The sequence below is a fragment of the Cherax quadricarinatus genome, chromosome 37 (genome assembly GCF_038502225.1).
Source record: "Cherax quadricarinatus isolate ZL_2023a chromosome 37, ASM3850222v1, whole genome shotgun sequence".
NCBI classification, from domain to species: domain Eukaryota; kingdom Metazoa; phylum Arthropoda; class Malacostraca; order Decapoda; family Parastacidae; genus Cherax; species Cherax quadricarinatus.
Window position 1 is genome coordinate 17,280,468 of NC_091328.1, and position 18,920 is coordinate 17,299,387.

General features: G+C 39.5%; 1 protein-coding gene across 1 annotated transcript; it reads right to left on the reverse strand.

The window, feature by feature from the left end:
• Window positions 1–2,097: 2,097 nt before the first annotated feature.
• On the reverse strand, window positions 2,098–15,474 carry LOC128701311 (uncharacterized). Its single transcript, XM_053794972.2, has 4 exons — window positions 15,184–15,474; window positions 4,400–4,517; window positions 2,796–2,886; window positions 2,098–2,397 (listed from the first exon to the last, which is right to left on the reverse strand). The coding sequence occupies exons 1-4, from the start codon at window positions 15,379–15,381 to the stop codon at window positions 2,385–2,387; spliced, it is 420 nt and encodes a 139-aa protein (XP_053650947.1). The 5' UTR covers window positions 15,382–15,474; the 3' UTR covers window positions 2,098–2,384.
• Window positions 15,475–18,920: the final 3,446 nt, after the last annotated feature.

Genomic DNA, 18,920 nt, shown 5'->3' on the forward strand with positions numbered 1-18,920 from the left:
CTCGCCCTCACTTCCTTTGAATCGAATATGAATGCCTACCTTTCCCCTAGGAAATATATGACCCCAACGGGTTTAGAGCTCCCCATGAATGTAATAACGATCCCCATAAAAAAATCTTAAAAAAAAAAAAAAAAAAAAAAAAACTCATGACCTCCGTCGAGGCAATACGTCACACTCCATACAGTACTATCTACAATAAGTCGATGGATATGGGCCAGTTAGCAGAGATCTGGAAGACAGCAGCAAGGTGAGACACTGCAATATAAAGGGTCCAGGAGTTTGCCAGTCGCAGAAATGGTAAATGTTAGTAGAACATTACCAGTGATGTACACTCACGGCTAAAAGATGAGCTTTCTCGCTTGCAGCATCCACTAATAACATAGCTGAAGCAGCCTTTTCCATGGTGGGAATTGTCCCAACTGGAGTTTGTGTACCACAGTTTCAGCCAAGTCTCGCCTGTGCTGACATGGTATTCCACGCACTAATGAAGCTGGCCTCATCCAGCCCTGGTAGATTGCACATATGTTCTGGCGGAATTTCCTTCGCTAGCTCGATGTATCCATTGGAGGATAAGAAGACTGGCAAAACAATTTGACAGGTTGTACGCATGTTTAGTCCGTTAAACCTGATTGGAATGTGGGCGTCTCCTGCCAAGACAGGGTGATCCTAAGAAAATATTTGCCATCATTCATTCAATCTCTCTTTTGCCAGTGCTGACATTACAGATTATCCTCCGACTGCAGGGTAAAGCTCTAAAGAAATTAAGGAGTACTAAAAAATGCTCAAATTAACGACGTGTAGGTAAGTGGACATTTCATAGGCTGTTGTTGCCAAGGACATTTACAAGACAGCATCCATTAGGTAAAAATTATTGCTTCTCTATATAGTCCAATGAGATGAGAACCATTTTTTCAGTCATTTCACGTCGGTGGCTATTTTTATTACTTTCATTATTACATTTAAGAGGGAAGAAATAAGCTTGCAGGGATCTGGGGAATGGGAAGCAATCAGATTTAAATAAAATCTTTACTCCTAGGAAGGGCAAGGTAGCAAGGGATCAAGAACCCCTCAGCATCAAGGAGCCTCCCTTGAGGATTTCAGAGATACTTTAAAGCCGAAGGCGGCTCAAGGAACTGGAGCTTTCTTTCCCCTCCTCAGATCAAACCTTATCTCCCATTTCAAGAGTGTGTGACACCTACGGAATGTAATAAAATTTAACACCTTCCTACAAAAGCAGATTTATCCAAAGAAAGCTGAAGACCTGTACACCCAACAGGATACTGACACTAACTGCCTTCGTAGATAGGTCGACATTCGACAATGGAGTCTAATGTCACCAAACAGCATGGTCATTCAGCTTTCATAGTACACTACTTCCAAACATCTATAATATAATTAAAGGTAATAATGAGGTCATTGTTCAGTAGTATCCCATATGACAAGGTTATCTTAGATAATAAAAAAATATACAGAGACGGGATTAGTCTCATACTATACTGATGTCCTGGGAGCTTATTCATGATCAATGCTACGTTTTCAACACAAACAGGCAAGTGATAAACAATGAATTATTCATGGATTAATGCGACCTTTTCAACAGAAATTAATCAGGTGATAGGTTAGGTTAGGTAAGGTTTGTCAAGAAACAGGATAAGTGTTTCCTGACGCGGGTCTTAGTCAGATGACCCGCCGTTGGAGCTTTTGGTCATCTGACCAAGGCCTTACATTGGCTTACCGGTCCACCTCTTTAAAAATTATGAATATATATTAGAGGTGATAAACAATAAATTTTCACTATTAAAAATTTTGAAAAATGAAATACGATTATCCAGATACAATATTTGTTACATGGTAAAATTAAAATAATATCGTCTGCATTAACTCTTCTATTTCAATATGACACAAAGAGATAATATTATGCAATCATTTTATATACTACATGCTTCAAGGAAAACTATTTGCCTGAATAAAAATCCTACCAATGACTACAACTGCACCTTAATATCTTTACTAATACACATATATGTGCATCATTTACTTCGTGAATAAAAAAAATTAAAGGATTCACTTAAGACTTCTATAAGTCATCCCATTATATTAAGAACAAAGCTTCATTCAATATTATATGAAAATCTTTCATTCATAATACTGTCACTACAATTACTACTCATAAACTTTTTTCCCTTTCTATCATAAAAAATCATCTATTAATATTAGAAAAAAATCATAAAACTTAATCTTTAACAGCTCAATACACTATTTGAAAAATATAATAAAAATTACTAAATGTTATTGAAAACCATGGGTAGGTTTTCTTGATGCATAACATGTTCTATTAAAACTCCCTTTTCTTTCTTCTGTTGCAATGACTTGGGATTTTTGGTCTACTGTAACTGACTGAAAAATAGATAAAAAAAATAAATGAAAAAGGTGCCCAATTATTTTTAATATATACATGTTTGATATGCAAACTCATAAGAACTGGAAGAAGCACTATACACGCCTCGTGACTAGATACTGCCCAATCACTGAGGGAAATCTGAAACCGGCTAATCACTGAAGATTCAAATACCGCCTAGTCACTTAGGGAAAAATTTGTCCTGGCAATCGCTACAGACAAGATCGAGCTCAATCTCTGGAGGGGCAGATACTATCTAGTCATTGTGGGCAGGTAGATAATATAATGCCATACTCAATTTACGGGCATCCATTTATAATTTTATTGTCCGGACTACAAAAATGATTTGCAATTTTAATAATATTACTGCAATACAAAAAATTATGTATTTTCTCACCTAGCTTCCTTCCATTTGGTTACATACATGTCACAACCTCTATTGCATGTTTCTGCAAGATCTGGAGAATTTGCATACTTCCTTCCGCATCCTATAAAAAAAAAAGTACGTGATAAATGAAATAAAAATGGCAATAACACAAACTAATCGCATTGAAATAAGTACACGTGGGATTTAAAAAGTAAAATATTAGTGATAAATACATTATATAAAAAAATGCACACAAACTAATCGCATTAAGCGAAAGTGGGATTTTTTACATTTATATTTTTATTTATATTTTTCATACTTTAATGTTATAAACTATAAAGAGTAGTTCCAATCTCATGGCATGTTAGGCTCAAAGTACAACAAAATGCAAATACGAACCTACGTAAGAATACCAAAGACGACGCTATGTAATAAAAGTTATTTTCACGAACAAACGCACATAGTCAACGTCAAAATGAGAAACCCCTAAAACTTTCCAGTTCCCTTTCCCCCTCAAGGAAGGTTCTTGGATGCTAATGAGGGGCTCTTGATCGAAGGAATTCGACTTGTTCTCCTCTTCCTTGGATCGAACATGACTGCCTCCCATTTTCCAGGAGCTGAATGACCCCTATGGGTCAATGTAAATGTAATAATAATTATTATTATTATTAATTAATAATAATAAAAGTGTTGTTCCCTATAGGCACCCCTGTAATTAAAATCCTTAGCTTGATTGGAAGGCCAAAGCACGGGCAGTTAAAAATGTTCTCTACAGTTAGCAGTACACCATTAGTCACGCAGAGGGAACAATCAAGCAGGTAGTTATGTGTATGTGTACATCCACAATCTATAGAGTTCAGTGACTATTCCTGTTAGAGTAGGCTAGGCAGGATTCAACTATACAATAGTGAATTATGTATAATTTAAAGAAGATAGCTTAGGATGCTTAGTTTTGGTGAAAATTTAAAATTTTCACATCTTGTTGATTCACGCGAAAATATGTATATAAGTAAAAAATAGTTTATTTTTAAGAAAATTAGATTATACAGCTCTGGCTATAAAGTGCCCAGCTAACTAATTTGCTGAAATTAGCTTCATGCAGTTAACTAATCAAATTATTATAACGTTTTTTTTTCATAACGTAAACTCCTTAGGTATAGCAAACCTTCAATTTCCATAACTTTACATTGTCAATTAAAGGTGTACCAAAATATCGGTATTGATATCGATGGGTATCAGTTAATCTTGATAATATTGGTATCCACCTAGAATTGAGTATCGGCATCGGCCTAATTCTGAGTATCGGTATCGGCCTACACTTTAGCATATGTACAGACTGCATAGCGGTATAGGCCTAAGGCTTTATCGGTATATGCCTAAGGTTGCGTATCGGTATAAGCCTAAAACTGAGTATCGGTATCAGTATTGCTGGGTATCCCCTAATTTTGATGGTATCGGCATCATGCAAAAACTGAGTAGGAGTATGGACAAAAATTTTGGTATCGTCTCAGCCCTACTGTTAGTGCAAATATCTTAAAAGAAATGCATAATGAAAAGTTCTTTACGATATTGATAAAATCATGCAATCACTTACATCCCCAAAAAAACTATGTATTACTTTTTATTAACCATACCTTCATAACATATATAAAGATCAAGAGATGCAACGTCCTCAACAATCTCACTGGCATCATCATGAAGAAAAGAACCCAACTTGCTGCAACCTTCCTCGCAAGCCATCTGTTTGATCAGCTGAAAAATATATAGACAATCAGTATATATCAACATACTACTGATATTTGTGGTGAGTGTAGCTATGGGGGTTGTAATCTTTGTGTGGTGATAGTGGAATGTGATAGTGGACTGGTGAGTGTGATAGTAGCCGTGGAGATTGTGGAGTGATGGGAGGTACTAACAGCGATTGTGATGTAGTAATTGTGGTGGTGTGCCGGTGGTGATTGTGGTGGGGTAATTATGGCGGGATGGTGATAATTGTACGATAGCGATCGTGGGGAGGAATGTTGTGGAAAATACTGTATATATTTTCCAGAAATACAATAGTTATATGTAAATAGATGGCCATACTGTATTTAATAAATTTTATGTCATAGAAAATGGAAAGCCTGCGTCTGCGCAGGAGAGTCGCCATTGTTAATTTGAATTGAACAGAACGTTAGAGTCAATGGGAAGAATTTTTCGTGCTCTAAAGGTTAAAATTGGGCTGACACCTCTCAATTATTATTATTATAATCAAGGGGAAGCGCTAAACCCGGAGGATTATACAGCGCCTGGGGGGGATGTGGAAGGCATTCAGGCTTAATTCGGGGAACTGGAGCACAGATCCAATTCCCTAAATCAAGAGCCCCTCACCAACATCAAGGAACCTTCCTTGAGGGGACCTCTCAAATAGGAGGCGAAATTGTTGGATGTGCATTCCTGCATAATTTGAGTATCAGGCGACTGGACAAGACAGCTCCAGGAACCTCAGATAAGTCTGTTTATGTTTAATTCTGGCCAGTAATTTCATAAATTTAGACTGTGAGGTTTTCTGGGTATAATACACCTTAATCTCCAGTCAAATTGGTGAGTGTTATGATAAAGATATTCTCCTTCTGTTATGTATATGTGTATATAATCATTTATTATTTTTAATATACAGTCCACAAATTTATATATTTACCAGCATTCCTGGTGATGTATATTTCATTTATAATTAATAGGTCCAGAGCAACTTGTGGATATGACAGTGGTAGGTATCGAAGGGGGACATTTTTTGCGACCTAGGTGTCCGAAATTCCTACTTGTCTATGTAACATTGATAAATAATAATTATCTTTGTTATTTACTGGTATGTACATTATGAGTTACATCCAGATAAATGTAATTTTCCACAAATGTGACTGATGGCAGAAGTGGTATTCCTAGTTATTACTTCATATTCATGAGGGGGTGATAGACCCATGTGGGTCATATAGAGCCTGGAGAATAAAATTTGATCCAAGGAATGGAAGGCTAGCTCTAATTCCAAGGGACCCCAGTGAGGAGATTGATTAAAGTAAAACTCCTATATATACACACATACTCTTCAATAAACATACTCTCTATGTAAAGATTTATTTATAGTACGAGAAATTAGGATATTTTTATTACGGAGTCATTATGGAACTACTTTTTTTCGCATTCGAGTCCAAATTGACGCAGGGTGAGAATAATCCTGTTGACAGCTTACATTTTTTTTTTGTCTGCATCAGCTGGCGATGCAGTATGCGAAATTAGGCTACTGTAACATGATATTTTTAAGACTGTCCAATATTATGGTATTGCTATTTTTATTTTTTGGATCAGAGTCGTTTTGAGGTAGGGCGAGAATAATTTTGCTGATAAAGTTCGCACTTTGTTGAAATCTACATTAGCTGGCGATATAGACGCCCAGGTATTTGTAGCCCCTGGATCAAGAAACCTTCACTGGGACCATGACATCCTCGCCAACTGATGGGATGCCCTCTATAAATCCCATAATTGTATATAAATGGTTATAATACGAATATGAACGCAGGCACATTACACTAATATTTGGGGACGTTATACTTAATTGAAAATATAACTCCGGAGTAATAATTAACACTAACCTTTTATTCTTTATTGATCACTTCAACATTGCAGTTTATATTAATTATGTTCACAAACAATGGTAAACATATATAGGTCACTAGATTTTCAAGTATTCAAATGTAAAAAATGCTCTCATGGGGAAGAGCCAAATCCATAAGGGTCATTTATGGGGAAGCACTAAATTCCTAAAGGGTATGCAACGCCTAAGGATTGGGAAGTAATAAGGTGTGATTCGAGGAAGTTAAGGGTAGCTGCACTTCCTTGGATCTAAAGACTTACTCAAGAATAAATCTCCACTGAACATAAAAACGAAAGAGCACTGCAGCAGGCCTACTGGTACACGGTAGGCAAGTCCAGTTCATCATTGTCCTCATCGCTCACGGGCCATGTGGACGTCCTGCGCAGACGCTCCTGATTGAGTTGGCTTTTGCGCAGTTTACCTGTTTTCACTTGGATATCAAAATGGCGGAAGGTACAGGACGGAGAATAAATACTGTCTGCATTGAGCTGGTTCGTGGTACATTAAGTGGCGCTACGATGAACGTCCTTCTCCCTGGCATCATCAGGGATGCATATGGTATTCCCAATGAGGAATTGTATGGCATCTCTCTTAATGGTTTAACAAGAATCTTCGTGAAATTTGTACGAGCCGGCTTCTACACAAGAATTGTCGAGCATTACCAGGAACAACGCGTGAGTGTGAATTCAGCGGTGGATGTCGTTTCACATGGGTGAAGGTATGAAATGTACCCTTCGAGGCTACGGCATATGGTCTACAGGAGTTTTTCAGCAGTTATGGGACAGTGCATTCTGCAACCATGGGAGTGTGGAGGGATGGTCCGTATGAAGGGCTGCCGGAGGGTTCTTACACCCTCAAAATGTCTTTAACAAGGCCTATACCATCCTATGTTACGATGACCGGTAATAGAACATAGGTTTTTGTGTATTATGCTGGTCAGAGGAAAATATGTCGTTTGTGTAGCTCTTATGAGCACATGACAGCCCAGTGTCCTAGGAGGCAGGCTCCTTGAGTTCTGGGGACTCCAACTGTGATTCAGCAGCCGTGTGATTTGGTGCCTGGCTCTGGTGCTTCCGGAGGACGGAGAACTGACCTCTGGAGCGAGGAGGTCGAAAGGGAGGTGGCGGCGGCGGCGGCAGAGACGTGTGTCACTCTCTCAGGGGCGTCGGGGAAGACGAAGGTGACATCTGAGGAGTCTTTAGTCCAGGAAGCTTCGACCCAGGATGGGTTATTGGAGGATGTGATCAAGGATTTTCTGGATGTGGAGGAGCCCTGTGCAGGTGTCCTCAGTTTATGTGAGGATGGAGCACTGGAGGGACAACAAAACGTGGAGGAAGCCTTGAGTAAGAAAGGACTGGAGCGTGTGGTGGTCGTGGAGGTACACCAGGAGGATTCGCCTGATGGTGATATGTGCCACAAGGCACGATAATGTAGTAATTCTAGGAGACTTTAACTTTAATCATATTGATTGGAATTTCTTGACTGGGAATTTAGAATCATACGACTTCTTAGAAGTAGTTCAGGATTGTTTTTTGAAGCAGTTTGTGACAGAACCTACAAGGGGTAATAACCTGCTTGACTTAGTTCTGGCAAACAATGAATCCCTTGTTAATAATTTAGAAGTTTCAGAAGAACTGGGTGCTAGCGACCACAAATCAATTACATTTAGAATTGAATGGAAGTATGATAGTAGGGATAACTCAGTAACAGTCCCAGATTTTCGCTTAGCAGATTACGATGGGCTTAGAGAACACTTATCATCTGTTGACTGGGGTAACGAAGAGAGCTATCAGTATGACAGTTGTCTGAACACAATACATGCTGCTCAAAGAACGTTTATCCCTTATAAAGAAATTAGATCAAATAGAAATGACCCAAAATGGATGAATAATAGGCTGAAATATCTACTAGGGCATAAGAAAGGAATTTATAGGCGTATCAAAAGAGGCGAGGGTCATCATATGAATCAGTATATTGACATTAAGAGGGACATTAAAAAGGGGATAAGAAAAGCTAAAAGGGACTATGAAATTAAAGTTGCTAGGGATTCTAAAACTAACCCAAAAAGTTTTTTCCAGGTATATAGAACAAAAGTCAGAGATAAGATAGGTCCCCTTAAAAATAACTATGGGCATCTTACTGACAAAGAGAATGAAATGTGCTCGATTTTAAATAATTCTTTTCTCTCGGTTTTTACACAGGAAGACAATAATAATATTCCGGTAATTAATTTTTATAGTGGGCCAGAAGAAGATAAATTATGTAACATCACAGTCACTAGTGAAATGGTTGTGAAGCAGATAGACCGACTGAAGCAAAATAAGTCACCGGGTCCTGATGAGGTTTTTTTCCAGGGTTCTAAAGGAATGCAAAATGGAAGTCTGTGAACCATTAACTAATATTTTTAATTTATCTCTTCAAACAGGTGTAGTGTCTGATATGTGGAAGATGGCTAATGTAATTCCTATTTTTAAAACAGGGGACAAGTCGTTACCGTCAAATTACCGCCCAATAAGCCTGACCTCAATTGTAGGCAAATTACTAGAGTCAATTATAGCTGAGATTATAAGAAGCCATCTCGATAAGCATAGCTTGATTAATGATACTCAGCATGGATTCACAAGAGGCCGGTCTTGTCTAACTAATTTATTAACTTTCTTCAGTAAAGCTTTTGAGGCTGTTGACCACAATAAAGAATTTGATATTGTTTACTTAGATTTTAGTAAGGCATTTGATAGAGTTCCGCACCAAAGACTGTTGAAGAAAGTAGCAGCTCATGGCATTGGGGGAAGGGTGCTCTCGTGGATCGAATCATGGCTCACAGACAGGAAGCAGAGAGTGTCCATAAATGGGGTTAAATCCGAGTGGGGATCAGTAACAAGTGGCGTTCCACAGGGATCAGTCTTGGGCCCGTTGTTGTTTATAATATATATCAATGATCTTGATGAAGGAATTACTAGTGATATGAGCAAATTCGCCGATGACACGAAGATAGGTAGGATAATTGATTCAAACGTAGATGTTAGGGAACTTCAGGAGGATTTAGACAAACTCTACTCTTGGTCAGAAAAGTGGCAGATGCAGTTCAATGTAGATAAATGCAAGGTTCTGAAGCTCGGGAGTGTCCATAACCCTAGCACTTATAAGTTAAATAATGTAGAACTTAGCCATACAGATTGCAAAAAGGACTTGGGGGTTATGGTAAGCAGCAACCTTAAACCAAGACAGCAATGCCTAAGCGTACGTAATAAGGCAAATAGATTACTGGGATTTATATCAAGAAGTGTAAGCAACAGAAGTCCAGAGGTCATACTGCAGCTTTATACATCATTAGTAAGGCCTCACCTAGATTATGCAACTCAGTTCTGGTCTCCATATTACAGAATGGACATAAATTCGTTAGAAAACATTCAGCGTAGGATGACTAAATTAATACATAGCATTAGAAATCTTCCTTATGAAGAAAGATTGAAGACTCTTAAGTTACATTCACTTGTTAGACGAAGAATGAGGGGAGACCTGATCGAAGTGTATAAGTGGAAGATAGGTATTAATAGGGGGGATATTAACAAGGTCTTGAGGATATCTCTCTAAGAGAGAACCCGCAGTAATGGATTTAAATTAGATAAGTTTAGATTTAGAAAGGACATAGGAAAGTATTGGTTTGGAAATAGGGTAGTTGATGAGTGGAACAGTCTACCTAGTTGGGTTATTGAGGCTAGGACTTTGGGTAGTTTCAAATTTAGGTTGGATAAGTACATGAGTGGGAGGGGTTGGATTTGAGAGGGACTTGCACATCGGAGCTTGTTTCTTGTGTGGCATTGAAAATTGGGTTGGTCAAATGTTTGTTAGTGGGATGAATTGTAAAGGACCTGCCTAGTATGGGCCAACAGGCCTGCTGCAGTGTTCCTCCTTTCTTATGTTCTTATGAAAAGAACTGCTGCGTCAGAGATAGACGAGGTCATCACCCCGGGGCAGAGGCCTGGGAAGAAGTCATGGGCAGCGGTGGTGGAGCCGATGTCTCATAGTGGTAGAGGCGCGCCTGAGTTGCACAGTGGGAGAGGGAGGGGGGAGGTGACTGTACAGGAAAAATCGAGTGACAAAGGTACACGCAATGTGAAAAGTGCAGTGAGTAAATCCCAGCGGCATAGGGGAAAGCCGCCCATTCTATAAATTTCAGATGTGTCACACTTAATGTTAATGGCCTTAAGACAGAGGTCAAGAAAGTTTGGTTGGCGTGGTTTTTACGGCGGTTTGATGTCGACATTTGTTTTTTGGAAGAGCACAATCACAGGGCTGGATGTGAGTTGAGGGTGAAAGGATATCAGATGTATGTTAGCAGTGGTTTGCAATTGAAAGGTGGGGTAGCAGTGGCGGTAAAGGAGACCAGCCCCTTGAATGTCATGGGTTGGGAAGAGGGGGGGGGGGTGGGAGGGTCGTGAGGGTGGATGGTGTCTGGGGTGAGAGTCGGGCTAGCAATACCAGGGTAAAAGTAGATTTTGTCAGGGAGGTATTGCTGTATCACTTGAGAGGTTTGCCTGCTATAACAGTAATAGGAGGTGATTGGAATTTTGTGATACGGAGTAGTGATGTCGAACGGAGAGGGGCGGGTTGTGTGTTGAGTGTTCTGAGGGATGTATTGCGAGATATTGGGGTTGTTGATGTGGAGGGGAGGGGGGAAACCTAGTGGAGCACAAGTTCGTCCGTAGGGGATATGAGGTGCGATTGGACAGAATCTATATTAAGCAGGGTATAGATGTTGTGAGGGTGCAAACCTTCGATGTGGGGTTTTCTTATCACAGGGCGGTAATAGCAGATCTGATGTGGGATGGAGTAGTGCATATTTATTCTGGGTACTGGAAATTAAATGTAAGGCTTCTTAAGGAGGAGGGGGAGGGGCCTTTTTTCAGTGATTGGTGGTTGCATTTTTGGGAGGCTAGGGATAGGGAGATAGATCTGTTAGATTGGTGGGAAATGGAGGCCAAACCTGAGATAGCAAATTTTTTTAAGGTTAGGGGACGAAAAGAGGCGAGGTGGCGTTCTGGGTTGCAAAATTATCTGGAGGGACAGTTGCAAGACTTATGATGGGGGAGGTGGTAGGAGGGATGACATGGCTAGTCTTCGGAGTAGAATAGCTGAATTACACAATGATAGGTTTGATGCAATCAGGGTTAAGGCGGGGTTAGAGGATGTATTGTGGGGTGATAAGCCGTCCGGGTTTGTTTTACATAAATTTCGAGACCGACAGACGGTAACCGCCATTCTACAATTGGAGACAAGCCCAGGGGTGGGAGGGTATCCAGAGGGTTGGGTCCTATCCAACACGGAAAGTATGAGTCTCTATGCTGATAGTTGGTTTAGGGAGAAATGGAGTAGGAGGGAGGGAGGTTCCTGGGAGGGAATTTTTGGAGGGGAGTTCCATAGTGTTTTAAGTGAGCAGGATAGAGTGGGGTTGGAGGGTGGAAGAGGCAGTTTTAGGGATGAGTACTGGGAAAACACCGGGGATAGACGGTATACCAAATGATTTTTATAGAGCACATTGGGGGTGTATTAGGTAATGCTTTGTTAGGGTATTGGATATGTTAACTAGTGGGAAGTTGGGCAAATCGCAAAGTACGGGTGTCATAGTTTTGGTGCCAAAGCAGAGAGGGTGAAGAGCTTATCGAGCAATATCTCTGATGTGCACAGATTAAAGGTTTTTGCGAAAATCTTAGGAAATAGACTGAAGAAGGTCATGGGGTCGGTGATACATGGGGGACAGTTTGGAATCCCGGGGAGTATGCGGGTTGGTCATGGACGTATTAGGGATTTCTTCGAGGGTAGTAGTAAGGGCGGTATTCTAGGTTTGGATTGGGAGAAAGCTTATGATTATGTGGATAGGGAATTTTTGATTGAGTATGGTGAGAATAGGTTTTGGAGGGATGGTGGTGGGATGGGTGAGGACATTGTATGCTGATGCATCGATGAGAGTACAGGTAAATGGTAGGTTGGGTAGTCCTGTAAGCATGGGGAGGGGTTTAAAGCAGCGGTGTCTGCTCTCCCAAATACTATTTGCATGTATGCAGAATCCTTTCTATGTTCTGGTTGATGGTGGGACAGGAAGGATGGGGGAGAGTGGAGGCTTTTGTGGGAATATTGTGGGTTATGTAGATGATACATCTGTTTTACTTAATGAGACAGAAGATTTAAGTAAAGTGGGAAGGGCACCTGAGATTTTTGGGAATGCTACTGGGATGAGAGTTAATAAGCAGAAATCACGGTTGCTGGAGGTAGGCACTTGGGTAGGCGGGACCTTGAGGGAGGAGTTTGGCTGGATAACTGTAGAAAGGCTCAAGATTTGTGGGATTTTGTATTTGGCAGATGCACAGGAGAGCAGAAGGGTTAATTCAGAAATGGTAATGGACAGAGCTTTGAGTAGGCTTAGGAGTCTCTGGGCCGGGGACGTAACCTTGCTTCAAATGGTTGTGGTGGTAAATACACTGATTTATAGTAAGGTGTGGGGAGTGGCGGAAATTTATCCCTTACGAAGTCAGGATATTATGGAATTACAAAGGAGAGTATTAAGGTATGTGTGGGGTTTTGGGAGGGCGTGGATGGGCAAAGATGTGGTAATGACTGCGGTAAAACAGGGAGGATTGGGACTGATGGCATTAGGATCTAGGGTGAAGGCGCTATATGTGAAGCAGAGGTATATTCGAGCAGGGGGGGAAAGGGGTCTTCGAGTGGGGGAGGTGATGGGGGATGTCCGCAAATGGTGGGGTGGCAGGGACTTAGTGGAGTGTGAAGATATGTTGAGGTTTATGTTAAAGGTTCGCAATGTTAAAAAACTCAAGGTAAAATGGCTGGTGGGAGTGAGTCGTCTTCAGGAATCACTGCAGGGGATGGCAGTGTATCCCACATATGATGGCGAGTGATATGGGTGGAATTTAGTAAACTAAGAATACAGGCAAGAGTGAGGGAATTAGTATATAGATTTCTTATGGGGACTTTGGCATCGAAAGAGGTGCTAAGACAAATGGGTTTTGTGAGAGAGGCGTCATACGGTTTTTGTGGGGAAGTTGAAACTGCTTTCCATGTAGTATATTTTTGTTCTGCTTTGGAGGTGGTAACATTGTGGTTGAAGAGGGTTTTCCTTTTATTGGGGGGGGGGGGTCAGATATGACCCCTTAGGGCTTTAATGTTAGATATGGGAGGGGTGCCCAACGAGGTGGGGAGGGCTATCAGATACGTAATAGTTGATTACTTGTGGAGGGAAACATTAGGATAAAAGCGTTGGCGGCGTGTTTTTATAGGACAGTGTGTAGGAACAAACATTTATATGGGGGACGGTGGGTAACTAGTTAACCGGAGGGATATCGTGGACTTACTGTTGAACGTTTACTCTGCTTGGTGACGGGGTGAGGAGGCAAGGGGTTGGTCTCTTCAGTGGTGTGTCCTCTTGGAGTGATTGGATGCCTGATGAGGAAGGTTGACTGGTTTGCAAGGTGTTTGATGTGGGTAAAGTTTATTTGCAGGGAGCCGTCGGGGGCTCCGGGGTATGCAGACCTTGTGAATTTTGTAAAACCACAGAGTTAAAAGTAGTATGTGATTTTCTGTTTATTTCTTTTATCGTTATAAGAACCATTTTATATAGGGGTTATATTCATATGTATATGTGAGGATATGCTTTATATATTCGAATCTGATGATAACTTTATCCTTGACATACGTCTTTTTTTTTATCGTATAATTGAAGTACATTATGAACTATGTACGAGAATATATGAGTATTTTATGGGGTTCATATATAACCTATTTGTATGGAAGGTCATATTATATATTAAATGTTAATTGGTAACATTAACTTTGTGTGTGTAGGTGTGTTTGTGGGAACCAATGTCTTAGGTATAGTTCTCCTTGATGTTGGTGAGGGGCTCTTGATTTAGGGAATTGGATCTGTGCTCCAGTTCCCCGAATTAAGCCTGAATGCCTTCCACATCCCCCCCCAGGCGCTGTATAATCCTCCGGGTTTAGCGCTTCCCCTTGATTATAATAATAATAATAATTAGGTATAGTTCTATTATTGGATGTAATATATATTTAGTTTCTTTAGTGACAAGTCATTTTGCGTATTATTTCGTGTATAATCCAGTCTGTTCTGTACGAACACATGTGCACATACACGTATGTGTATATGCATGTGTATATAATACATATATATATGATTATAGGACTTACTCCTACATGTTTTATAATGACTCCGACTGTTTGTTTGGAAGTCGGTATGTTTTCTCCATAAACTGGTTGGGTTTATTTCAGTAGAATTTTGTTATATCAATGTGTTAAAATGTATTTTGTTTTTTGTGTGTACTGACATCGTCTGCCACGGTTTTTTGATTTGCTAATTGTCGGCTTGTGTTTTTTCTTTTTATGGTTTATGTATATGTTGCTTTTAAACAAATAAAAAAAAAAGTCCAGTTCACACCCACTAGTGTACCCGTCAAACCTTAGCTAAGGGTATTATAATTATTATTCATGGGAGCGCCAAGCCCATAGAGGACATACACGCCTGGGGGAAATAGGTGCCAATCTGATGCTACCAAAGGAAGAGTAGGACTTTTCAAATTCCTTGGATCAAGAGCCTATCACCAACATCAAAGAACCTTCACTGAAGGGACCACTAGAACGTAAGTGGAACTGGAATGAGGGGTAATCAGGTATGATTCAGGAGAGCAACTATAATTCTTAGTATCAAGAACTTTGAAAGGAATACAATGAAAAAAAATGAACGAACAATTCACTCCTCACCGTGTCAGAGTCTCCCAAGTTCATGTATTTATTGCACATGAGGGCACAGGAGGTGCCTACGTCAGGCTGCAGGTAGCTCTTCATTGTCTGGCCTAGCTCACCCATATCTCCTGCTCCCAGAATGTCAGCGGCGGCAGATGGCTCGTCACTAGCCAAGTCCATGACACCAAAAAACAAACTCCAGATGAGAAAACGCATGTTGCTAGAGGTGAAGGCAGCAGCAGCAGCAGCAGCAGTGTACTGAGGCTGTGATCCTGGAGGGTCAAGATGGCGCTGCTGAATGACTCCACTAACACCTATACACAACTCACATTTCCTATATATGAGCACCAACAGGACCCTAATTATGCATATTTAAAAACAGTTAGGATACAAATATATTACGAAGAAACATTTTTAGAAATTTCAATCCTGGAAAGTCTTTCATAGCCGCAAAACTTAAAAATACATTAAACACGAATGCTCAAGTTATAAACGTTCTTTACATTACATTAAACTTTATTTTAATTTTGTATATAATTTACGCCACTGGGTGTATAATTGTGTATATACACAGACATATAATAAAAATGGCAATACTGAGATATCCCTAAAAATTTATGCTATGGTAGGTTAATAGTAGAGTGTTAAGTCTCGTAACAGGTATACCTGGACTTGGGCTCGAAACCCATACGGGGTGAGATATATGACAAAGTCTCTTTAAGATAAGATTTTTCGGATTTTTAACCTGGAGGGTTAGCCGCCCAGAATAACCCAAGAAAGTCGGTACGTCATCGAGGACTGTAAATCTTATTTCCGTTAGGTAAAAGGACACAAGTGTAATTAATGCGACATTTTACTGTGGTAACGTTTCTCCCTCCAGGAGCTTTGTCAAGCCGTTCCCGTGATGGTATATGACAAAGAAACAAAGCTAGCTTTTGTTCTTAATGTATAATTATGAAGAGTAAAAGACATATGCAACAGCTGGGTAGGTTTATTACTAACTGAAACTTTTTAATAAATAAAGATAGCGACTCTTGGAGAGCAAAACTTCGTCACAATAAATGTCGCATTAGTTGCACTTGTGTTCTTTTACCCAACATATTGTCTGTAATTCTACAAAATTATAACTATCTTTATTTACATTTGGGGTCCTTCAGTCTTGTCCCCCAGGATGCGACTCACACCAGTCGATTAACACCCAGGCACCTACTTACTGTTAGGTGAACAGGGACAGCAGGTGTAAGGAAACATGTTCACTATTGCCTAGCATTAAATAGATACCTTGGATTTAGTTGACTGTTGTGAATCACATCCATGTGATTAGGCCATACTGACTGAGTTGTTAACCCTTCGGCCCAGCCACCCAGCCAGGCCCTGAGGGCCCGGGTTCGATTTCCGGCGGGGTAGAAACATTTCGACGCGTTTCCTTACACCTGTTGTCCTGTTCACCTAGCAGCAAGTAGGTACCTGGGTGTTAGTCGACTGATGTGGGTTACATCCTGGGGGACGAGATTGAGGACCACAATGGAAGTAAGACAGACAGTCCTCGATGACGCACTGACTTTCTTGGGTTATCCTGGGTGGCTAACCCTGCGGAGATAAAAATCCGAACGAAATCTTAATCCGAATGAAATCCTCACCTGCTGGCCCTGTTCACCAAGCAGTGAATAAGGTACCTAGGAATTAATGAACTTGTGGAAAATTGCATTTATCTGAATGTAACTAATTATGTACATAACAGTAAATGATAACAAAGATAATTATTATTTATCAATGTTACATAGACAAGTAGGAATTTGGGACACCTAGGTCGCAAAAATGTCCCCCTACGATACCTACCACTGTCATAACCACAAGTTGCTCTGGACCTATTAATTAAATGAAATATACATACACCAGGAATACTGGTAAATATATAAATTTGTGGACTGTATATTAAAAATAATAAATGGTTATATATATATATATATATATATATATATATATATATATATATATATATATATATATATATATATATATATATATATATATATATATATATATATATATGTATATATATGTATATATATGTATATATATATATATATATATATATATATATATATATATATATATATATATATATATATATATATATATATATATATATGCACAATTACATAACAGAAGGAAAATATATCTTAATATCACTCACCAATTTGACTGGATATTAAGTTGTATCATACTCAGAAAAACCTCACTAACTAAATTTATGAAAACACTGGCCAGAATTATCCACAAATCTAGAGAGCTTATCTGAGGTTCCTGGAGCTGTCTTGTCCAGTCATCTGATATCTCAAGTTATGCAGGAATGCACATCCACCAATTCCGCCTCCTATTTGAGAGGTGTCAGCACAATTTTAACCTCTATAGCACGAAAAATTCTTCCTTATTCACCAACGTTTCTAATACAAAATTCAAAACCAAGATGGTGAGTCTCCTCTGCCCAGACGCAGGCTTTCCGTTTTCTATGACAAATATTATTAAATACAGTATGGCCATATATTTACATATAAATACTGAATTTCTGGAAAATATATACAGTATTTTCCACAGGACTATTGTAATTCGCATCCTGAGGAAGGACCCAAGAATCCTAATGCAAATAAGCCATACTCCTTGGGTTAGTAACTAACTAGGAAAAATTAGCAGAATTAAGTTTATTTCTGCCAAAATACTGCGTGGTGAATCATAATTTGCTAGAGTTAGTCCTTAATCCTTTACCGTATCTTGTACATGTCTCTTGTAGAAAACGTATGTACATTGAAAGGGAGCCTTAAATTGTAAGCGGGTGTAAAAGTGTTTTCTTAAGATATGATAAGATTTCGTTCGGAAACTATAATACATAAATAAATATGACCTATTATTTTATTTAGAATTTGGTGTTTTATTGTTATCCAGTGGCAATATGAGAGATTAAACTTAATTTTGATATACAATCCATCGACTGGATATATACACAGTGAGGTGTATGTTTTTGAGTTTATATATGCTCAGAGTTTACATTAAACCCTAGCTTAGGTATTATATAATTTTTGACTTGTTTTGAATAGGTGACATGCATCCTTCATGACCTTCGTCTAGTGGATAGGCTTTAAACCCCATTAATCAACCAACAAGCCATTGGCAGTGCACTCGGCTCACAGAACGAAATTACCTTTTAATAATAATAATAATATAAAAATATCTATATTTCTACTAGTACATGTACAGGGTATACAGTCCTAGCTAACATCAATGACATATTACTATATAGAAAGCCACTTATGCTGAGCATTTCGGGCAAATTAGGTCAGTTTTGTCCCAGGATGCGACCCACACCAGTCGACTAACACCCAGGTACCCATTTTATGTTGATGGGTGAATATAGACAGCAGGTGTCTTAGGGAAACACGTCCTAATATTTTCCAGCTGTACCAGGCATTCGAATTCCGGACCTCAGTGTGTGAACTGAGTGCGCTACCGATCGAGCTACGATCCATTTTCAGCAGAAATGGACGCATTAGCAGTGTGCTGTTACCCTATTCTATATGAACACATTAGGAAAAAAAAACAAAGTTTCCCTTTCATACCACATCACGCACGATGGGGTTTAGAAGCCAGGGGCCAGGAGCTGTGACTCGACTCCTGCAACCACAACAAGGTGAGTACAAGATGTTGAAATCTGTCAGGTTGTGGTGCGAGACTTCTGTAGGTTAATGAGACTGTCATAA